We start from the raw sequence: 24,778 nt of genomic DNA on the forward strand, positions 1-24,778 counted from the left end.
ATAGATCAAAATTATGGCCTCTTATGTGATTTTTGTGTTTGTGTGTACCAGTATTTCTTCCTGGAAAATGCATTCAAGTGATACACTGAAATGCCTTCATGTGTCCTAAACTATCACTCCAAGCAATTATTTGGAACAGTCAAATTGTGGATTGTTTTCATAATGGAAAGAATCATTCACAGCGAATTGCACAAATGAGCAATTTAAATTAAAACTTAGTTCATTAAAAAGAGCATAAGAGGTGAACTTGTTAAAGTATAGTGAATCACTACTATTCATTGCTATGCTCTTTCCATAGTTCACAGGTTAAAAGGTTTTTCTTACAGATCATGCAACTTTTAATCTGCAGTATTTTCTGTCAGTTCTCATCATATCTGTAGCCACATAACTTTTTTTGAGGTATCTGCTAGAGTGGGTGAGATTAGCATATAGTGTAGGGTTTTATTTAGCATTCCCCCAAGGCGTATGACTCACCCGCTCTGCCTCTAGAACAGCAGAAAATTTCAAAATGTTGCTTGATGGAGGCATGTTCTGATGCAAACTAATATCAGTATATTAAGTATGGGGTCCTCAATAATACTTAAGTCAGGAACACTGCCACAGAGAATAAAAATGTGTAAGTCTATATAGATTACAGTTGTGGACATTATTTAAAATTTAGATAAGGTTAAGGATCAAGAGGGAGGATTCCTAATTCGGGGTTTAAAATTATGGCTACACACTGAGATAAAAGAACAAAATTGTCTTTTATGTAATTAAGACACTTTAAGCCTTTCATATGCACATGGTTTCTGCAAAAAGTTTTTTCCCTTCTGTGGTAGTAAAGCAGGGTAAGTGCAGTCACAGCTTTTTTCCCCTAAATTTAAGATCATCCAGTTGCAAATACATTGAGGTTCTCCATTTCTGTCCTGTCCTCCAGCACACCTTCACTCTTTATTTGCTTATTTTACTTTTTCAGTCAGTACCATCCTTTCAGCTGACTGTGACTACACAGAAATGGCCTTGGAAGCATTTCTTACCTTTGTTGAGTTGGCCTGTCAAAATCACTGTTGAGGTTTGCAGATGATTCATTTCACTGAAAAATCTAAGATGACAGTACTTCTGTAGTCCTGCTGGAAACTGCTTGCAGTGATGTATTTGCTTATTCTGCTTTGCCCAAGGAACTAACAAGTCTGCTGCAACGTCCAGCATTCAGCTGTCCCCGTGTAAGTGCAGTTTTTATTTCATACAAGCTCTCATGAACAGGTTGCCCAGTTTTCAAAGAAGCAAGACTATTTCACAACCGTATACTTACATTTCAGTCTTTCTTTTGCCTAGCCCAAAGTATTTTAACACACAGTGCAACACAAAAGAAAAAAAAGTCAGTAGTCTCAATTTTTGCGTATTCTACTTATTATACATGGAACAGATAATATGTCTTTTGTCTTTCGTACAGGCATTTCTTATTGAAAAATATTAAAGTCTTATTACATTGTGGCTTTCATCATCTCAAAATCAATAGCAGGTGTATCCCAAATTCCTTACATTATTGACTGGACAAAAAAAAAATCTCAATTAGATGTACATAACTTTTTGAAAAATTTTTCTTCTTGACGAACAATATTGAGTCTGCATTAAATTCTCTGCTGTACTGTAAGAATTTTAACCACTATATTCCCTAAATGTTTCATAACACGCTTTGGTTCAAATCCCAGCTCTGAGACAGAGAGAATTTAGCCTGCTTGTTGAAGATGAGAGTCCCAGTCACTGTGACTTACTGAAGTTTTCCTTGGCGTTCGCCTATTACTGTGGGTTTATTTTGTGCAAAATAATTTCTGTGATAATTTGAACAACAAAAATATATGACCTAGGAAGGAAGATTGTTAGTTTTCCAGTCCTGCTTTAATAAATTTCTAGTGATTTCTGCAGGTTCTTGTTTCCATGTGCAGAATAGAAAGTGTGCAATTAGCAATCAAGCTTCTGTGGAGGATGAATACTTTCTTATGTATCTGTGGAATACTTCACTAAGTGGCAAAAGTTGAGGATCACATCGTACCAGAGTTCAGAATTATAATAATGCTTAATAAAAGTTTTTTTCTTCTGTGTTTTCAACATGACTTAGCAGCTTTCTGTAGTTATTTTTTCACTTATATATCTAAGGGAAGCTGTGCAGTTGGATAAAAATTGTATAAACTGAAAGTTTGTGTCTCAATATTTTACAGTTCTGATGAATACATAAGGACCTTTGAGTTAATTTGTTCACTGTTGTAGTAAATTTGTACCCAATGGTCTGCACTGACCATCGTGTAAGCACCTTATTTGGGGGAATAGGCTGAAATTTAATACAATCACCTTAATATTCCTTAGTCTGGGAGATGATATTGCATTAGATTCCTGATTAAATGTCCTGATTTAATGATAGCTATCATTCATATTTTTGCACTTTACGTATTTTGGTTAAGTTCTTATTTAATCTCTCCATGGAGAAGGAGAAAATAATCTGCTCACTGATTAATTTTCTGAGTGTCAGGATACCTGGGGAGTTCACATTCAAAGCATTTAAGTTTCAAAGGATGCAGATGGATATGCTGTGAGATTTTCAAAAGCTGTGAAGTAGTCAATCAAGTAAATCAACAAGACTTTTCTGGAATTCAGAATCCCAGGGTGATGTGTTCTCAGAGACTGTGAGTTTCTTTGATTACTAAGGACTTCAACAGTTAAAAAAAAAACAAACCAACCTTGTAGTTAGTGAAATGTTTCATGAATTTGAGCCAGCATGATTTTGAATTCCTGATTTTGTTTAGTTTCAATGTTGCTTCATACGGTAATAATTTTTATGCCTTTGCGTTACATTTCAGGGATATTTGGAAAAAAGCTGGAGAAAGAACCTGGTCATACCTATGGTCCAGTAAAAGAATGAGAAATTTATCTATTTTACTGGTGATTTGAATATGCCTGAAGTGGATAGATATGGAATGGATCAGCCTCATGCATTGATTCGGCAGCATGTTGATCATTGACCCTGGTGAGCATTTATTGATGCTATGATACACTTTCTGTGGTGTGGTCCATCATGGCAACCCTAAACCACAGAAAAAACAGAAAGCTTCAAAATTAATTGATTAAAGAGAAAAGCATATGCTTCTGGGAGGTTATAAACCATTTTAGAAAAGAGAAGCAGAAAGCAAAGGGGCTATGGAGAGCCTTGGAAGGAAGGTATCCTTCAGCTGCTTTTGATGGAGCTGCTGGATGTTGGCCCCATTGATTGGCTGTTGAGAGCAGGGATGGCTGAGATACAGATTCCCTAAAATGCAGCTTCCCAGGTGATTAGCCTCTCACACTCTCTGCATTTTCTTCACCTGTAAAGACAACAGACAAAATCCGTAGAAGCTTTATGATACTGGTTCAAATGAACAGTCTGTCTCTGCCATGAGAATAAAAGCATAGAAAATGGCCACTGAAGGATAATTCAGTTGATTTGGGTGAAGAAGGTAGTTACAGAAGGTAGTCACAGAATCTCAGAACTGTTAGGTTTGGAAGGGACCTCTGGAGATCATCTAGTCCAACCCCCTGCCAAGGCAGTGCCTCCTAGATTAGGTGACAACAGGAATTCCCTTCTTACTTTCCAAAGGACAATTTAATTTTTTGGCAGTTAAAATATATTGGCCTCCTTTCACCAGAACCTGTGTAAATATAAAGTTTCCAGTCCAAAATCAATGGATTAGTGTCTTAGTTCATTCTGTTACAGGAAGACCAATATCCTGTGTAAATAATTTGTTATCATAAATGTGCATTAGGTTCTTGTCCATATACAAGCATGTCATCTTATGTGACATGAAGAAAATACGTGACTTACAAAGAAAACATGGTGAATGATCTGTACTGTTCTTGCATCTTTTAATTCAGATGAAGTGTATAAATTTTTTCACTAGATCATACTTCATCCCATGAAGGAATGACACCACACGTCAGCTAGATATCTTGTTAAGGAACAAGATGTAAAGAGAAAAGAAAATGAAGCGACGACTCAAATCTGAAACATCTCTGGCTTGGAGAAATCAGTCAGGTCTAATTCAGTGACATGTAAAGCTCCTGTCTCAATGCTCTCCTGTTTTCTTCCCAAAACTATATTCTTTTTGAGATAAGAAACCTTTTGTTCTTTCACAAAGATTTCAGAGTTCAGATCTCAGAGTCCTTAGTGCTTAAAAGGGTTGATGCTTCTTTCTTTTGAATGGTTTTGAATTCTTTTAAAATAAAGCCTACCCAAAAGTTAAAACTTTCCATTTTTACAAAACAGATCAAATCAAGAAAAATGCTGACCATGCAATTCAGGAATTTAATATAACTACTTAAGAATTGTAAAATAGAGTAAAATCCATTGCAAACACAGGGAAAGAAAGAGAAGGCATTATTCTGTGAAGTTCTGGGAAGGAAAGATTTGTTGATTTGAGCAGGGAACAGCTGCATTATTCATGAGTTTTCATTTCACAGTATTTCTTCGAAAGACCTGCTTGTCCTAGTTCAGATGTACACTGACATCTAAAGAAACAAGATTCTGTTTATATTTGGACAAAAAGAATACAAATTGCCAGCAACTCAGAGCCTTTTTTTGTTGTTGTTTTTTAATTTCACTTTTTAGGCAGCCTCCTTTTAGTTCACCAGGAGCTGTGTCATCTGGAGAGCCAGAAAGAGTGTTGGATAATGAAGCAAATAGAGGAGCATGCCCCCTCACACTCTATGATGATCTTCACTGGCTTTTTTCTTATTGAGATCAGGTAATTTTGCTCTTATCTGTGATGAGTGATGATTGTGTGCATTCTGATTTGTACTTCTTTTCACCATGCTTTACTCATCCAAGTAGGTTTGGAGCCAGTTTCATTACAAAAAAGCTTTATCATCAGAAGCTTTTGTGAAAATGTAGTATCTTAATTGCAACAGAAATTTTGAAAAAATATTATGTGATAGAAAATGTGAGATTATTCTTAGTTTAAAAATGTCAATCCCAATTTGATACTTCCATGGATATTTGTATCCCAGATTTCCTGTAGGACAGAACTGTTGATTCTTCAACTGAGGTTAAGCCTGGAAATGTACAGTTCTTCAGTGTTTTGTCACTAATATTAATCAAGCTACATTTTCTTTCTCAATTACGTTAGGCAGAAGCTAACTATTAAAGAAATTCATAATTTTCAGTATGTTGCTTATATGAATCCAGCTGCTGGCAGCTTCATTATCAAGCCTAAGCTCCAGGCAGAGTTTGAAGTGTCATAGTATAGCAATCCTGTATTTAATACATGAAATAATTACTATTTCGCTTTCCACTACAATAGGTAGGAGATGAAAGGGAATAGGAGAAAACATAGTGTTTGAGATTTAGTACAGGTTGAAAATCTTTCTGTTCTTGTAGCTAAACACAAAGAGCCACACTAGATTTATTATGACATGGAGAGTCCCCTGAATTGCAGTCTCATGTGGTCATTCACCTGTCAGATGTGCCCCTGGGGCTCGTAACCAGACATGCAACTGCTGTGGGACTGCATTAAGGATGAAGCTAGAAATGAAGTATTTTCTGTGACACACAAGTAGCTGTATGCTCACCAGGCTGTATTGTCATTTAACACTTCATTGACTCTTCTCTGCTGTCCAATGCTGGAGAATCTTCATCTCCTTTTCCCTTTTTATTTTCAGAGACATTTTGCAGTATTTGCCTTCAACTTCCTTTCTTCAGACTCCCTGATTGCTGTCTATAGAAAGATAGTTCGCTTCCACTTCCAGCAACAAGCCTGTACTCCACCAGTAATCAAGAGTACTCGAGCCACGTTACAGCAGATATGTGTCTTCACCAGGCAGGGATTCAAAACTTCCCACCAACTGATATGAAGTTCCACTACATCCTTAATATGAGAGACCTCTCCAATGGCTTTCAGGTCTACATCATGGGCTAATGTGCCTGGCAACACTCTATTATTGCTGATATTTATAATCTAATGGTGGACATTGAATTGTGGACTGATGAAGAACAGATGCTTTTTGTACAAAGTAGAAGATGGTCCCTGCCCTAAGGGGACCATAGTCAGGTAGAGGAGATGGGTAGAAAGATGAGACATAAAATGTATTTAGTGGAAATAGAGCAATGGTTTGCAAACTTTTCTATGCTTACTGTTTTCTTTGGTTGGTTTTTGAGAGGAGAAGGTCAACATTTCAAAGGGAAAAACAACTCTTGGAAGACTGGGTAGAATAAAACAGAGATTGAAGAAACTCTGAAACAATGATAATAAAATCACAAAATTATTTAGGTAGCAAAAGACTTCTAGGATCAACGGCACCAGCCATTAGTCTAGCATTGCCATGTCCACCATTAATCACGTACCTAAGTGCCACATCTATGTATCTTTTAAATACCTCCACGGATGCTGACTCAGCCATATCCTTGGGTATCCTGTTCCAGTGCTTGACAACCCTTTCCATGAAGCAGGGTCTTCAAAGGGTAGCCAAACACCATACCAGAGATTAAAGACAGAAATGAGGGAAGGATATAATAGGGTCAGTAAATCCTGGCCTCTCTTGTAAAATCACATGAGTCTGATCCTGGTTTGTTTTTATCTGCTTTTCTGTTCCTTGGAGTGCAGCTCTGTTCTTTCACAGAATATGATTTTTGTCTTCCCACCCCATGGATCACTGTGAAGGCAAGGAGGGAAGGACTTGTCAGGTCTTCTTGTACACCACACACCTTGTTTTGGTGGGATTGCACTGGCCCATCATGCGTGTTTGCACCCATCCTGGTGTGGAAGTTGTGAAAGAAGGAAGTTTGAGGTGACAGTTGAGAAAGTGCTAATTTTGTCATGATGACCTCTGTCCTGTTTTCTTGAGCACTGTTGGAAAACAGGGCTAGTGACCATGGAAGGTCCTGGTGGTGCCATTGCTGCTGTGTGTCCTGTGCCCACCTAAGCATCCCAGTCAGTGGAGAGCAGACATTTGTTTTAACTATATTTTGCATGTTCAACTGGCTGGAGAACTTGCTAATTTGGAGACATTCTGGTTCATGTTAAAGAATGTATGGTTTCAAGCACAGTATCTACTGGATATCTACTAAGTATAACTAATGTCTTTGCAGAATATATCAGTTAGTCTTCCTTTAGACATCCAATTTTGATGCCACATGACAACATTAAAAAAGAAAATATTTTGTTATCTTTTAGGGCATTTTGTTTCCTACACCCAAGTGTTTACAGCAACCAAATGATATTCAGTATCTCTGGATCATGAGTTGGCACATGTCTATGGGAATAAACTAGTGGAAAGCAAAGACTGTAATTTCTATTACAAAATTATGATGGACACTATGGACAAGTATTTTGAGGTATGTTTGTAGCTGGAAAGTATTTTGCCTCATGCCAGCAAGTTAAAAACTGAGTGGTGATAGGTCTTATTTACTGGAACTGTACATTGCAGTGGGGAGCAACTTGAGGAGTTCCTAGAGAGCTACAATGACATGCTTCTATGAACCCAATTTTGTCTGAGGGTGCCATGCAGTGGGTGTAACTGGAATATCTAAAATGTAATCCATCATGATGCTAACTATGCTTGCATGAAGTCGTTGCTTTCTGCTGTTGAGGGGTTGTTGCAGTGCAGACTCATAGCACTCTTAGTGGAAGGTTTATGCAGGGCATGCAGCAATAGAGCTGATAAATAGACTTTGCTGGTGCCCTTATGGAAGAGCAGATTGTGGCTCAGTGTTAAAAATAACCTCCACTGTTTGTTTAAACAGAGATTCACCCTTTTATTGCACTCCACAGAAATTAACACCACTTATTTTCTGAGGCTGAAAAGATAATCTGTAATGCTGTAGACAGTTTGCCTTATCTTTTAATTACTTAATGATGTGTCAGGCCTTTATAAGAAAAGCAATATCTGTCTTTTGTTTCCAAGAAAAGGAAAATGCTTTTAAAATTAGGTTAGTTCAAAACCAGGACAATACCTTAAGCATATACTAAATAATGCATGGCAGACCTGGAGCTGCTTTGCTGCCCAGCCTTGTACTTTTTTAAACCTAAACCAGCCAAGACTTCTAAGTGTCATCATAGATTTATTTTATTTATTCATACCTTTTTTTTTCGTATGTATGCTTACCTTACTTCAGTTTAATGTAACTTGTTTCTGTCATGTCAGGCAATATCTTAGTACCCATCATGGCTCCAAATCTCAGCTTCTGTTATGTTTCTAAAATCTGATTTACTACATTTGCTTTGTTTTTCTGCACAGAAGAAAACCAGCCAGTTTTCAGAAGATGAAGATTTTGCTGAGTAAGTGAGGCACAGACTTCATTGTTGCTCTTGTCATTATTTGTAATCTTTCTTCAATAGATACCGTCACTCTGGTCGTGTAATATCAGTGATTTCCAGAAAGAGACAGAGGCCCCTGCTGGCAGAGATAAGTTTTTTTGAAGCAGTTTGTATTATTGGCAATGTCAAATGGTTTAACACACAAACTTTTCTTCTCAGTGAGTTGGACTAGGATTTCAGTGTCATCGTTTTTCACTTTGCGCGTAATCAGACAGGAGCTGTGTAAGAGAAGCACTCTTGACAAAGCAGTCTATTGTAGAAGTTTCACTCCAAGAGGATTAAAGAAATGCTTAAATTTCAAAGATAACCATATGGACCTTTCATAGGGACTGTAGGTTTTTTTAGGCTGATTTAGAGGTTGATGTGATAATCATCACACCTGCAGACAGAAGCCTTCTCAGGTATCGCTAGTTTTGCTTGAAAATATTGGTAAGCCATTATCTTCTCTCTGAAGCCTAGTGACTGAGAGTAGTATCTCAGTTTGGCAAACAAAGTGGCAGGGTGTCCTAGGCTTACAACTTGGCAGTCCTGGAAAAGTAATTGTGAAATTAAATCCCATAAGTTTTTTCTGCACCTTTTATGGGGTTTTTTTTGTGGATCCATTGTTAAATAATGAATAAGACTGACAAAGTTCTACAGTGAAGTCAAAGAGAATTGGCTTCCAGTAATGTTTTTGTTGGACAGGTTTTTAGCTCTTTATTAGATGCAACCAGATTAGACACATTATCCCTTTATTTAAGAAGGTTCTCATCAATGTTTTTTTCAAGAGTTTTTTCAATAACTTTTTTCAGTGGCATGAGACATAAAGAGAATGAAGGGGATATTTCATTGATACATGTAAGAAAAATTGTGCAAAAGGTCCAACATGCTGTCTCTAAGATCTGGTCTTTCATCTTCTAGAATCTGCATCTGATGTTAAAAATGAAATTTTGAAAATAATTTTAGATGCTTATAAAAATTATTAGAATATAAACTGCAAGAGATTTCTGTCAATGTCTCAAACATAATTTTCTGTGAGAGGAATTACCTCAAACACGCATTTCAAAATTTTAGCAATTAGATCTTGTCTAATTTGGGGGCAAGTCCTCATCTGGCCTCAATCCTCCTATAGTATTCTATGATCAGCAAATAACAGCATGCTTTAATTATTCTGGGAGAGATATTCCAAGAGTAAATTAAAGTTTGAAGCAAATTTGTCATTAAGTGATTCATCGTCCTTCAGCCTTTGTGGTGCAGACTGCCAGATGTGAAATTCTCATATGCTCCTACAGCCCAGTCCACCTCCCTTCAAGCTCACTAGGACTCTGTTCTGAGTTCAGTAAGGGCCCATCAGAATCCTGGTGGGATTCTTTGGAGCAACTCAATGTAAAGAATGTGTAACCAGACAGCTCTGGTCATTGGCAGACCTTCAATATTTGATAAAGGAAAAGAACTCTTCACTTGCTCAAATAGTGCAAGCAATAGCAAACACTGATGTGAAGATAATGTGCATTTAGGTGTCAGGAGAACATTATTTCAAAAACAGACCAAAAAAAGAAAGGAGGGGAGGAAAAAAACAGACTTGATGCAATAAAAAGAAATTGAGAAACTTTGCTTAGAAGGTTGTTGAAACTACTTTATGTTACTGTTACTTTATTGGTGTTTTGTCATCAGGTGCTGAATCAGTCCTATCCTATAAGCTTCTAGGGGTTATGAACTTCTGATTGGAGTAGGTGGTAAACACAGCTTGTCTGGACTGGCAGGATACATCTGCTCCCTGGAGCTTTTCCAAACTACACAGAAGAGACCAGGGCCTCAGGGTAAAATAATAGATATTATTTGAGTCTGTTGAGTTCACTACTTCAAGAATGTGTTTTGTTGCACAGGCTTGATAAAATCACAGGCAAAACAGTGGAGTTTACAGTAACAAGTCCTATGGTTCTTGTGGTTTCCAGCTGTACCTCTTGTTTTCTTTATTTGTGAAACCTGTGTAGTCAAAATGTATTTAAGTGCCTGCTTATATGCTTCACAGAATTTTAGTAGTTTCTCCACTTTTCCAAGGCAGCTGCTTCACATGTTACAAAGATGTGGTTGGAGTTCTGATATTTATAGTTAGTGGTTTAGTACAAATTTTTGCATGACATTGAGCATGTATTGGTTTAGGGGTGTAAACTTGAAGTGGGTGAACATAAGAAAAAGTTTTGTCCTTGTTGCATTGAGTCCTTTAGTCACCTAAACTGCCCATGTGCAAAGATTAGGCATATAATTGAGTGAGATGCTCTTATCAGGTTTACAGACCTTGCAAGGCTGAGCCCTATGTGAGCAATCAGCACAGGAGAGAACATTTTGGTCTTCACTCTATGTGGACAGCAAGCAATATTTCTGAATTTCAGATGTGGGTGAATAAGGATCTGATTGTGGCCAGATTTGGTGGATGCCAGTCCCCAAAAAGCCCTTCTGTTAGCCTTGGTCCATGACCAAACCACCACAGTGTGTGTAGCCCAAGGCTTTCTCAGTCTCTGGTTTTCTGAGGGAAGTAGATGCTGTTCTGCTTTGGGAAATGCAGCATGTTCTTCAGTGTATTCACGATGTCTAACTTCTTGTGCCCTCCTTCCCTGGTCAAATGATGTGCAGTGTAAGATGTGGACTTAAGTGGTCATTTCCTCCCTGCTGTTTCCAAGCAGGAAAATTTCTAAGCCCCTGTTAACAAGCCTGAAGATTTGCTTTGCTAGGTTCTTGTGACAGCTTGTTCATAACAGCCAGCATTGACCTTATTCTGTGTTTCAAATGTGGTCACACTCAAATGTAACTGATGTGGGTTGTGTTCTTTCTGGAAACCAAAGCCAAAAAGCATTCCATGTTTATACCACATGGTCCCATACCATGTCTCCCTCTGGGCCGCAGCCAAAAAAAAAAATGCAACAGTGTGCACCTCAGTTTTGTTGGGGTTTTTTGCAGCTGAGAAAGCTTTCCTAAATAAATTCACTAACAAAAAAAAGTCTTTCAGAAACAACAGAATTTAAAATGGATCTGACTCTTCAATGCAATTCCCACACATTTTTGGTATGGTAGTTGCTGTTCTTGATGGAACTTTCATGGCTGCAATATCCCTTTTTAGTACATTCATGGAGAGACTTCTTCAATCTTTACTACTAGGTCATGTCAAAACTTCAGTGTCTGATGTGGAAAATAAGACAAACTGCATTCCCCCTTGGATATTGTACAGCAAATTAGTGAAATGTAAATAAACTGAGAAAAAGTAAGAAGTCACCGATGTGTTGCCACCACTAACGTGTATTTCACACTTTTTCTCTATCAACATTTTAACAGAATATGAGTGATTGCCTCCTTTCCTTACAGGTAGATCTTGCCAGTGCGTACATCAAGACTGGTGCCAAGAACATGCCCACAGTGTTTTTGCTGACAGATGCCCAAGTTCCAGATGAACGCTTTCTTGTGCTGATTAATGACTTGTTGGCATCAGGTGATTAAAGCAACAAATTTCTTGAAAGATCTTTTCCAGTGACAAATGATCTGTGTTTTCATTGAACTTTAAAGAGATTATTTCTTTTTCAGGTATTTGTAGGGAGAGATTTTAGAGTGGCCAAGTCAAGCCATCCAACTTGCTTAAGACGGCACAGCCCGTTGAGGAGACAAATTGCTAAGGCTTACCATTCATAAGTGCATTGATTTGGGGGGAAAGGAGAATATCTCTTTGACTTATTGTTATGTTTGTTTTGGTGTGATTTCACTAATTTCAAGCAATGTCCCTGTGACTGCACAACTGTAGCATGCAGCAATGATGCCTCACCCATGTTTTGAAGATTAGAGAATCTGGACTCTGAACGTGGGGGTGTGGGGATAGGATGGAAGAAAAAATGCACATCTGGACAGCTGGAGTGTATCTCGAAGGATTTTTTAAAAAGTTATATTTACTTTTGCAACCCAACTAGTAAGCAATTTACTAACAGCCTGTGAAATAAGGAACCACTATTCTGAGGGGCCCATAATTTGCAAGTGAACTTCCTATCAGGGCAAATATTTTGTCATTTCAAAACAATGTTGTTTCCTATCCCTTAAAAGAAAAAAAAAAGAAAATAATAGTTCCTTTTAGGCAAAAAGACATAGGGAACAGGAGGAGACTGTTTTGTTACTAGATATATGTAGTATCGTACCATAGCTCTTGTTACGTGCTTAAACCCCATTGGGGTGAATACCATGTAGAAGATTATTTGTCATGTGTTGTGTAAGGTGTCTCCTACCTACCCCTTTGTCTTTTCACAGGAGAGGTTCCAGATCTGTTCAGTGATGAAGACATGAAGGTCATAGTTGCAGGAGTTAGAAAAGAAGTCTGAGCCCTGGGCCTGATGGACATCAGAGAACACTGTTGGAGGTGGTTCTTGAGAGTGTGGCTGCAGTAGAAAGTAAGGCATATTTCAGGGGTAAGAAACAGTGATGAGCTGATCAAAATAGCAACATATTTCAGTTATCTCATAACCCAGCATATGCTGGCATACTTCTTTTGAAAGCTCACTTGCTGACATGTGGCACCGAAACTGCCTCTCTTGTGTTACCCCTGTAATAACCTGCCTGTGTGGAGGCTTGGTGTACACCAAGTGTGCTCCCAGATCTGTTGACTTCCTGCCTGTTCATAGGAAAGTCACATAGCTGCTCTGTGTCTTAGTTTCATGGTCTTATGTCTTGGACATAATAATGCACTCCAGAGAGAAGTGAGGTGCTCATGAGGAGTTTGTGGTGCTGTTAATTCAATTGTAAATATGCTCCCTAATTACAAATGTTGTAATTCTGTATGTGTAGTCAAGTCTTAAGTATTTGCACAAATAATTGAAATTTCACAGAAAATGTTAATTCTTTCTACTTTTACTGTGCCATTTAAAACTGGAAAAGTAAAAATATCCATGTAGCTGTTTTCAGATTTAAAACTTTTTAGGAATACACATTAATATGATACCACAATTGCAACAACTGTCTCTCTTAAACCCTGTTTTAGAGGCACTGTTTTGGAGGGAGGTTGTAGTTCTCTCCTGAGAGCTGGAAAGCAGTATCTGGGGAAACTGGTTTTGCAGTGGCATCTTTAGGAACTTTCAGGTTATGTAGGCTTCAATTTCACACGTCATCTGAAACATCTGTGTAGCTGATAAGAAAATGAGAAGTCTGAAAACCATTAACCCTTAAGAAAGAGAATGTTTTGAAAGGGATATATGCTCCATACTTTTTGTATGAAAATGCTCAGCTTCATTGGGGATGAGAAGAGCCTTCATATAGCAGATTATTTCACAGTGATCTTCTATGTTTCTCAGTTTTCTGAGGTATTCAGCCACCACTGTTCTAAAGAGCATTCTGATTTGACTATGAGTTTTTGCCAAGTTCTCACCCTTTATAACATACCACTTTCTCTTTTTCACCCCTCTCCTCTTCTCTTTTTCAATCCTGCTTAAATTTTGCTGAAGTTCCCTCCTATCTGTAATTTTGTTGCCATTACTTCTTCATTCCACAAATTTATTCTGCAACATAGAGGCCAGTGGAGATTTGTGTGACATATTCTGTATCATCTTCACTTTTACAGACTTCAGTGACATGGTCAATAGTGGTGCTTACCTTCTGCATATCCCTTTCTGACTGTGCTATTTGTCTCTGTTTCATGACTATTGTGTTCGTATATTTTTTTAAGGTAGGATGGGGAAAAAATTATTTCTAATATCTCTCTTCATTTTCTCCTTTCACATTTTTAGCCTTTATGTTTTCCTTATTCCCACAGTAACCTTTCCTTTCCTTTCCTTTCCTTTCCTTTCCTTTCCTTTCCTTTCCTTTCCTTTCCTTTCCTTTCCTTTCCTTTCCTTTCCTTTCCTTTCCTTTCCTTTCCTTTCCTTTCCTTTCCTTTCCTTTCCTTTCCTTTCCTTTCCTTTCCTTTCCTTTCCTTTCCTTTCCTTTCCTTTCCTTTCCTTTCCTTTCAAGGGCTTTTTGAAAGCCAGCTTTCAAACTCCTTTTACCTTGCAACAATTTCACCAGTCCCCTACTGTGCAAATTAGCACTTCTGGAGGCAAGAACAGGAGGTATCTATTCATGTTGCAGGGAAGAAAAGTAGAGACATTATAGTACTGAAGGAGACATAAATTTCATGAGTTAACACACTGGTAGATACCTATATGAACTTTTAGTTGCAGCGTGACCTATCACCTCTTCATTTCCCTAGATTTGAAGAGTAAAAGACTAATATAATGTGAAAGAGAACAAAAGGGCGAATTTAGGCAGTTTCATAATGTTAAAGCTCAGTGAAGTGATATAGTCTCATTTTTCCCTTTCGTTTTGGAAAAATCAACATCCTACATTAAGCCACGTTTTCCCTCGAGCTCACTTATAATCTTACATCCTGCAGTTCTGTTTATGCTGAGGAATCTGTAGCTCAGGAACCAAAACTACACAGGGCTGTTCTTTGACTCTCTTTGGGTTTGTGTTGCTTTTGTTTTGATTGTTTGCAATCTGGACATTGCAGTCAATTGTGCTGTCAATGTACTGAGAACATGCCATGTGTGTAGGTGCAAATTTAAGTTGAAAGTACATCAGGTGAAGACAATGGGTTGCACCATTATAAAATACGGGTCCACAGCTGAAGGGTATGTGAGGACAGATATGCACATGAGAATTTTAAGAACTTTCATAATGAATGATGAAATAAATTATAAAGGAAGAATGATGCTCGAGCAAACAAAGTTGATGGCTGAACATTGTAAATGTTAATGCACTGATGGGTCTAAGGCACACACAAGATGAGACATTTCTAAGGCTCAGCAATATACTTGGGTTCCAGAATTTTTTCAATATCCCAAATCTCTGTGCAGTAATCACTCTTAAATACTCGGCACATTACCAAAATTTCTTGGAAAAGTAAAGGCCAGAAGAAGCAATTATTTCTCAAAAGCATGAATATGATGAGTTCAGTCAGTCTTGCTGTTTCTGGAGCTCCATCTGATTTTGTTATATTGTACTTTACTTGTCATGGTAACCCATCAGCTTTTCCCCAAAGATGTGAACACTGTGACCAAAGGCCTGACAGCCCTCATGCCCTACACAATCATACCCTCAAATGTACTCTTTCTCGTAAGTATACTCTTTGCAGCCTTTCATCTTTGCATGTTTTCCAGGTTCTCACTTCAGTCTCCTCAGTGCTCTTAAACATTACTATATATTCTAAAGTCAGACATGCTAAGTGATTTTTTTCTTTTGAACTGAATCTGTGTTCAGTCCATGTGTAGCCAATTTTCTTCGTGAGCTGCTGATGGGTACTACAAATACTTGCTCTTCCTTCCTTGAGCAAGTTTCTTCATAGTGTATTTTCCTCATGTAAAATTTACAGTCCCTCAGTGGCTGTTGTGAAGTCCCAGCATTAAGAATGAAATTTGCTTTAGGGGAATGCCATTTCTCCAATTTCCTTCCAACTTGGCATGACTACTTTAGTCATCACATCCTTACAATGATCTCCTCTTTCTATAGTCCTGTCAGGATTTAGGTGGCTCCCTATTTGCTGTGGAACTTAGCAGTACAGTATTTTCATGCTTCAACCAGAATTAAAGTCAAACATAGGCAGAGTGGGTGTCCTGCATTGCCACAGGCAATCTTGTCCATATTTTTATGATTAATTTTCTTTTAAATTATCATCTTTCATTTCCAAATCCTCTTTCATTAGGACACATTAACCTTTTCCTTTTGGTTTGTTTTGCCACTGACAGAACATCTATTTTTATCTGTGAATCTGCAAGGAACTTGTGAAGCCCCATCAGAGCTCAGCTTTTGGCCAGCTCTCATGGTTTTTCCTTTGAGGGCATAAATACATATCTATCTGCTTGAGTGCTTAAGTCCCAGCCAAAAAGAAGTATGTTTTTAGGGTTTATGATTCTGTGTTAAACTAATACTGACCCCAGATTTGTTTTGATTTTTGGTTCAGGTTTATTTTTTGTTGTTTGTTTTGTTTGGTTCAGTGGGGAGTAGCTATCGAGGATTTCCAAGTTCTGTAGCACAGAAAACATCTGTTTCTGCAGTTGGCAGGCTCTTACAGAGTTCCTGTTTCTGTATGAAAAGCTCCAGGCTTTTCTGATTTGGATGTCAGCCATCTCTTCTTGAGCACTGAGAGAGCTGACTTTTAAGGATACATCTGTATTAGTAAAACTACGAAGGGCATTTTGTGGTCCTGAGGACTAGTAGCATGAAATGGCTGGCATCCATATGGATTTTCCTGCTCCTGCACAGCTTTTCCTGTGCTCTGTTCACAAAATGATGGTGGTGGCGTAGAGCTGGTCAGGACTGATTCTTGGTCTGTGCAGCTCCTCACTCCTGCAGCAGCACTGCTTAGCTTCATATGGGAAAACCATGAGAGTGCACTAACGCTGAAATAGGATGGGCTCCATCAGACCAGTGGTCAAGTATGTGCCAAGATGCTCTTTAGTCTTTTGTCTTGCTCTGTTCATAGCACTTAGTGAACCTAGAGGGCTTGCATTTTTGAGAAGAGCAGGAGAAGGTTGGACCAAAAAATATAGTGTAAGATGCACATCAGTAGTGAGAGTGACATGTGAGTGTGAGGCTCAAATGGACACTTGAGAAAACAGGGGGGTTGTGTTCTTCGGAGTGGCGAATGCTTCATGGAAGTTGATACGCATTTCACAAGATAACAGTTCTTTTTTCCACAATGATTGTCTTCATTACTCAGTTGTGTGTGTTTAAATCTCAAAAATCCTCAAAGAAAGGGATGTGTTTATCTTGGAGAACTTACTACATATTTCTATTTCTATATGATTTCTTCACTGTAATATTTATATCCTGATTGTCTTGCAAGATATTCTTCATTTTTTACATGGAGAATTTCCTATTCTTTCCTATTCTTGGGTTTTTTCCTTCTGTCAAATTAAGCTGTAATGTATGGCTTGGACAAAAGATAAATGTTTTCAAAATAAGACCTTCTTGCTTATGCAAAGATTGTTCAAAATGTAGTCAGTAATAATTACTCAATTTTCCTCACAGCTCTCTTGCTATCAGATCACATGGCATCTTCATTATTCTGTGTGCAAAGCAAGCAGTGCACAAGGTCCTTTGTAGTATAGGGAATTCACTGGGAGGAATGCAAATGAACCCCGAAAACATGCCGCATCAAATCTATGGTGAGAATTTACCAAACTTTGCCACAACTAAAGGAGAAAGAGGGGTTATGCTGTGGTCAGGATCTGGTTGCATTCTTTTTATGACTACCTTTTCAAGTATAAGCTGTATCCTATGTATTTGTTCACAAAAAGTAATTAACAAATAGATAGTTATCAGGGTATCATATTATATCCAGGGCTGTGCTGGAATTTTCTGCCTAACAATACAATGTAGTAAAAATCTCTCAGCTACGTGTTTTAAGGAAAAATAATGGAAATTATGACTAGTATGTTATGGTCTGAGCTCTAGGACTAGCTATTCCAAGAAGTAATTTATTAAATGATTGAGCCATTTTTCTTCATCCTGTCACAATAATCTACAAAGTTTTTGTGTGACTCATTTTACCTATCACTACCTTTTTATTGGATTTGATAATTTCTCTTCATTCTCTGTAAGGTTTCTAGAATTCAGTTTTGCAGAATTCATCTACTTTCTCTCTTCTTAGCCTTCGTAACAGTTTCATTCAATTGTTGTCTACTGCTTTGTAAACCTGTACTTGTAAAATTGTGCTTATGCATTTGAATACATCTGCCAAGGACAAGGGGAGAACAGAAGAGTTCTGGGTGTCACTTAGGAAATCTACAATTTAGATATTGGAATAAGGTTTCAAGTAAACAGTCCTAAAATCCCCATCTTACCTTCTCAGGTATCTGCAGTTCATATAAACTAATGCAGCTCCTTATACATACAATTCTTCTAAATTGCTCCTAACAAATTACACTGGATAGGGAAAGCAACCTCTCCCCTAAAGATTGATATAAACAGTAATCATCCCATACAAACAATTTTTCAATATTTAGGGAGAATAAAATATTACTTAGGATACAAGACTAAAGAAAACACTAAATTCTGATTTGCTTCTGGCAAACGTCCCAAGACTCTGATTTGAACTCTTCTTGCAGTCCAGTACTTAAGGAGTTAAGTTCATATATGAGCAATGTGAGGAGTGTAGGAGGGTGTAGAAGATGAAACTTCAAGCAAGTCTGTGTATGGCTTGCAGCTTTGGAGGAGTGATAGATTCAGTTTGGCACCACTGCTATAGCAAGGGCACTTGTGAGAAACACATCAAAGCAGGGACAGATCTCTCCAGGCTCTCCATTGCTGCTGCTACCACGGCAGGGATGGTGTGCAGATCTGAGAAGGTGGCTACTAGAGGAATAAAAAAAGAGAAAATTAAGTTCCCTGGGCTTCAACATGGAGCTGAGACACCATAAGTCTTGGTATTACAAATGACTGTAGAATTTTCCCAGAAAATGAGGTGATGTGAGGGAGAAACAATGTCTAACTGAAGGACACATAGTGTAACCAGGAAACAAATTCAGAAAACTCAGCAGTGTTCAAGATTGTGAAACAGACCTAGCAGATTCTTCCCCTACATTTTTTCTTCTCTGATTCAGTTTTGTGGCAGACACCATTTATTCTTCTATCTTTTTGGTTGTTTCTTCTGTGTGTGCCCATCTTTCTCATCAGCAGTAAATTCCAAGATCTTTCTGTGTCTTAGTACAGTTTTAGTGTAATTTTCACCACTTGTCTAGAATTCTACATGGACATTTCTGCCATTTGCCTCTTCAAACATTTAAAGTAGATCATTTCTTCTGTACCTTAAGCCAACTTGCTGATTGGTCTATCTTTGTGACGTTCTTAGACAACCTGGGTATTCTTGGTTTGACTTGGTTCTAGTATCTAGGTTATTTGTGTAAATTCCTGTCTTGTGTTTTCTAGTGCAGAGATGTATTTTTAGAAACTATGAGATAGTAGCAATTCTTTTCCATTTTCCTTTCAATCTTCTTTCCAGATACTGTTGAACCTTTTTTCTGTTGTTGCTTTCTCCTCATTCCTTTATCTCTCCTATCTGATTGCTTTAAAACTCAGTGAAGTATTGAGCCAGTTCAACCTCTTGCTTTCGTCGCTTCTTTTTTTACTTATTTTCTTTCAGCTTTCTGCTCTTCTTCCTTTTTTATCCAGTTTTCTCTTAATAGGAATGTCAGTTCTCAATTAGTCCAAAGGAAAAATAAACTTGTCACTTCCCTGGCATGCCTGACTGGGCTCTGTCCTGGCACTTGTGGCTGTTGGACAAGTTATAAACTCTTCTGAAACTATTTGGTTATTTTCTATTGGAATTAACAACATCAGTGCCATATGGTTTGAGAGGCCCTGTACAGTAGAAATAGCTCCTTTTTGTAAGAAGCATATAGGAGAGACTCCAACCTTGTCTTAACAGCCTGATGTCTGGCATTTTACCAATTAACCAAGAGCATATGCAATGGCCAAAGCATGTGCTACCTGCAGTAAGTAGGGTCAAGATACTGCTGAGGACTAGAATAACCCTTCCTTCTCAAATGCCAGTTGCTTTGTGTAGACCTGGTGATATCAAGACTCAGTCACAGTTTTATTTTCCTTTGAATACTTTGGCCTACCCTTTTTTGGTCATCTCTTTGCACTTCTATTAAGAATCATCCCTTAAAATTCCCATGAAAGCTAAGATCCAAATCTCCTTTTCTTCCTGCTCTTTTAGAGGGGTCACACTGCATATTAAAGTGTCAGGAAGAGACTTGAATAGATTTATAAAGTCAAGAACTGGGTTTCTGTCACCATGGCCAGCTGAATGTGCACCTTCTGGCTGTCTGCATGCCAGCCAGTCCCTGTGCCTGCCTTATCATCTATAGCTATCAAACTAACTGATGCCAACATGGAGAGAGCAGAAGGAAGCTGCAAAAGTGCCATGTTTGTACAAGGGAAAGGGTGCAAAACCTATTTGCCCAGGGTTGCTGACAAAGTTTATTGTCTGCCAAATTTGGCTTGGAGCCTCAGCTCTGTACTGGCTGGTGCTGGACCATGGTTCATTGCATGCCTCTCTTTGATGGCCTCAACTTGCCGTGTGATTCTTTTCTCTCCCTGTTCCCTCCCTCCTCTCTGGCACGTTGTCGTGTGTTTCTGTCCCGTCAGTGCCATGCTGTGAGAGTCAGCTGAGAACTTCCCAGCCATAGTTAAGTGCCCTGCTATTGACTGGCTTCATGAGTGGCCATGGGAGGCCCTTCCCTCCAGCAGCAGGAGGTTCGTTGAGGAAGCTGAAGGGGTCGAGGTACAGTTTCAAGCCCATCAGTTTCCTAAAAAAGCAACGGAGATCACTGAAAGATCGATAACTGAATACACTGGGGAAAAAAATTGCTCTTTTGACTCCTTCCTGCATACTTATTGCCTTTGGTGTTGTTCAAGTTCACCCCTGCTAAAAGCTGAATTTTAATGGTATGCCACTGCCTTCAGGAGAGTTTAGGGGGCTGTCTAGCACAGGCAGAGAAGTGAGGGAAAGAGAACTATGTAATTCATAACACTGTCTTTGCAGAATCCTTCCATTCTAGTCTTTTTAGGATCTTATAGATACAGAGTTTATTTAGCCTTTTCCAATTCAGTTAAATAAATTCACTAGAGCTGTAGCAAGTGAGGCTGAAATATTGCTGTGCACAGTCCAGGTGAACCAAAGAGTTCTCCGTCTATTCAGCAAATAGAAAGGTGGAAATTTCCCCTGTAAAGGCAATCCATGGCACTACATGGCAAATACATTTAGCATTTTAATATCTGGGCAATTATTCTCTTTTTGTTGCTGGTTGATGCAGAGCGTAACGTTTGTTTTCAGAAAAAGCCCCAAACAAACCACATGCATTAGTGAGTTTCTCTTCAGGGGAAAGGAATATTCTCATATTCTTCTAAGAGTTTTAGCCAGCTGCCTCTGATGTCCTTCCTAGCATGGGACAACATGCAGCAACTTCTATGCTGGCAGTGAGACTGCTGGAGTTACTCACAGAGATCTGGAAAATGCTTACTTTCCTTCACCAATTGCCATTGCAGAAGCTTCCTTCTGGAGATTATATTTATATTATATTTGGGACCATTTATTTGGATAGGGGGGTTTTGATCATGTAAGACTGAGGATTTCAGGAATTCCCAGGGAAGAGCCGTCTGGTTTTAGTCGAATGTAGCGCCAGGCAGCTCTCTCTGCATTTGCAGTGTTTATCCTCCATTCAGACCCATACAAAACACAGCAGTAGTGGTGAAATGAAGGTGAAGGAGAGGAGAAGGGATGTCTAGTGCTGCTTCCAGGGAACCCGCGGGCATTCCCTGTCCCCGGGGCCGTGAGGGGAGCGGGGCTGCGGGACTCAATCCAGGCTCCCTGGCTGCTGCTCCTGCGCTGTCCTGGCTCCGCACTCCGGCGGCACACGGATGCCTCCTGTAGGACTGCGGGGGAGGGAGAGATGTTTGCAAATAAACCTGGCATTTGTATGTTCCATCAGCTGCTCCTGCTTTATTTTAACAGAGATGTATAGTGTCATCAGCATAGTTATTTGTTGTCTGGTGAGCTGGAGGGGGCCGGGGGGGGGGGGGGGGGGAGGGAGGCGGGATATCCAATTGCATTAATTTTTTATGCGATACTAACTTCTTATTTGAAAGAAACAGAGAGGATTTAATGGAGAAAAGAAAATAGAATTTACTTTGACTTAAATATATTCTTTTCTCATGTCCTTATCTAATTATATTTTTCTCCTATGAAAATACCTCTGGTCACCAGAATTTAGTCATTTAATATTGCTGTATATAAATATATAATAATTATACATCTATACATCTAATATATAGTATATTGATAAAATGTTGGGGGGGATTATTTTAAAAAAAATAAGCATTATGTTTCTCTATCATTCTTTTCTTTTTAGATATTTAAGATTTCACTGATCTTAGCAACTGTTAATGAGTTCCTTTTTTCAAATTGGTGTTAACTGTTCCTGGTAAGTATCTTTACTGTTTGATTCCCAGGAAGTGACATAAATGTCAACTAATGAAATAACATGATGCTTTACTGACAGGGAATTAAGGGGTTTGTGTCATCAATGTACATGAACCAGTACTGGGTGCATGAGTCATATGCAGCCGATGGAAAGACCAACAAACAAAGAGCAGGATGCAAAAAATAATAGGATGAGGCAGGGGAAAGATTTTAAAGTGATGAGGAAAGTGTACTCAGAACAGAGGCGTTGAAATAACAGAGAAGCCATGTCAGTGCTATGGGTGGGGAGAGAAGAGGAGACAGGAAGGAAATGCCAAACTGAACCAGAATGGTAGGAGAGGTGTAAAGCAAAGGGCCTGAGAAGGAGTAAAAGGAAAGTCAAGGCAAAATGACCAAGTTAGTAAAGGGAGGGGCCACAAGACAGCTGCAGAGATGTATTAGGATATCTAAAGAATCTGAGGGGCTGGGGGGAAAAGGACCACCCTGAAGAAGGGGGAATGCTAGAGTCTGCCATCCCCTCTCCATCAAAGATTTTTGGGAAGTGGTCTCCTCTCCTTCTCTAGAGTGCTGGTGTGCTAATGTGTCATTTTGCTTGCTCCATTTTAGATACTTCAGGGAAGTCCTTTGTTCTTAGCACAGAAATCTTGTTAGCTAGTGCTCACTTATCCCTGGGCTTCTGAAACATACTGCAGTCATCCTGTCCCTTATTGTTGATCAGCAGTGTGAGGTCTACTGCTGAGTGATTATTTTGTCATAGTTGACACTTAGCTCCTAATTGTCTTTTCTACACTTTCAAAAAGTTGAGGAATAGTAGTTGATAAAGGATTTTTAATGCTGTATAACAATATTACAGATTACTTTTAATTAGAGTAGCTTGAAGTTAAGCTAATGATAATTTTTTCTCTTAAGGGTTCAATACAAATACAGCATCATATTTATGTTGCTTTAACAAAAAACAGAAAATTTCTGGGTTTAAATAGTGAAGGAAAACCATAAAAAACTCACAGTGATTGTGGGAACCAAGAAGGAAGTTTCTGGGGGGGTTTGTTTGGGGTTTTTTTTTCTCTCCCTCTTTGTTTTCAAAACAATAACCCTTCTGGAAGACACAGGCTATCCAGGGAAAGAAGTGGGTCAGGTTGAGCTCAGCAGGGAGATGGTGAGCTGCACGGTCAGTTTGTTCCATGGAGGGTGCTGCTGTGAACGTCCCTTTTGCCCGGTGTGAAAGTATCTGAACAGAAAGAACAAGCGATCCTCCCTGATCGTGGTGCCTGTTGGAAGTAGGCATTGTGAGACCCTTTTCACCTGGAAGGACATTAAGGGCAAGAAACAGTGAGTTCAGAGGTATTTGAAGGGAAATGGAAAGTATCAGAAATTTAATCAATTCTGATGTCTTTGATTTCTTGGGAGAGAGGAGAGGAAAAGAGCCCTCTTCTGTTTCAGTACTGAAATTGCTAAACCTCATTTTGAAGGAGCACAAGAAAAGAACAGGGTGTAGCAGCTCTGAAATCCATGTACTGAGCTTCATGAACTTACAAAGGTGCTTTTATACCTCATTTGATATAAGGCACGATCTACAGTATTTTAAAATAATCTGTGTCCAAGTTCAGCATGACAGGCATCCCCCCCTCCCCTTTCTTACTTTCATCTGGTGTCACATATGACTCAGTGCAGAATAAAAGGATCAGGATTGTTTAATTCACCTCTTTGAAAATAACAACCATATACATCTCTATCATCTTTGAGTATTTTATTGTTGCTGGTTTTTATGCTGCTTCTCTGCTGCTTAGCACCAAGCAGCGCACATTGTTAAGCGTACCAAGGATAAATTCATTATGCTCTTAGCTCATCCTACTCCAAGGTATTTTACAACATGCAGTGTGGCAAAGAAGCCACCTGGAGTAATATTTTGCTTTCTCTCCTTGCCTCTTAAACTCCTTCCTGTCCACCCACTCACATCTCCCAGGTACCTTTTCCTTCAAGCAAACACTGACTTGGCTTTTTTTCTCAATTTTGATAATTGCCTGCAACATGTGTTAATTTTCAGTGACACTGGTCTATTTTTTCTTTGCTTGGCATGTTTCAGCTAGCTCAACCTAACTGCAAAGAGTTGAGATTTATATATTTGATAGTAATGACTATTTTGCATCCTGAGAAAAGATAGAGGGAGGATGCAGGCAAAATTCCTGTATAAACTGCTCGTAACTTGCCTTGGGGTTTTTTCATGTTTAAAGTCAATCAGCCAAGGCCTAGAGTAGAGAGATTGGATAAGAATGAACCTACTTCACCCTCATATTTTATTTCAGAATGTATATAGGTTTAATGCTCAGTTGTCTTTAGCACTAATGAATGGCTTTGATTTGTACCAGCCTAATCTTCATTATTGGCTTCAAGCTACTTTATGTTTTCTGGTGAACTGCTGTTAAATCAGATTTTGTTACTGTATCAACTCTTTTTTGTTTGCTTTTTTTTTCACCCATAAAGAAGGCTA

The 24,778-nt window shown here is 38.7% G+C and overlaps 1 protein-coding gene across 1 annotated transcript in view; it reads left to right on the forward strand.

Moving 5' to 3' along the window:
- Positions 1–7,321: 7,321 nt before the first annotated feature.
- Positions 7,322–24,778, forward strand: part of LOC309577828 (dynein axonemal heavy chain 11-like) — a gene marked incomplete at both ends in the record, with an annotated part of 72,595 nt that continues 55,138 nt past the window's right edge. Inside the window, 3 exon segments of the mRNA XM_082290074.1 lie at positions 7,322–7,339; positions 11,661–11,784; positions 12,585–12,637. Of these exon segments, the coding sequence (XP_082146200.1) occupies positions 7,322–7,339; positions 11,661–11,784; positions 12,585–12,637 (195 nt within the window).

This window comes from Coloeus monedula (genome assembly GCF_965178545.1).
Source record: "Coloeus monedula genome assembly, chromosome: 1".
Classification (NCBI taxonomy): Eukaryota; Metazoa; Chordata; class Aves; order Passeriformes; family Corvidae; genus Coloeus; species Coloeus monedula.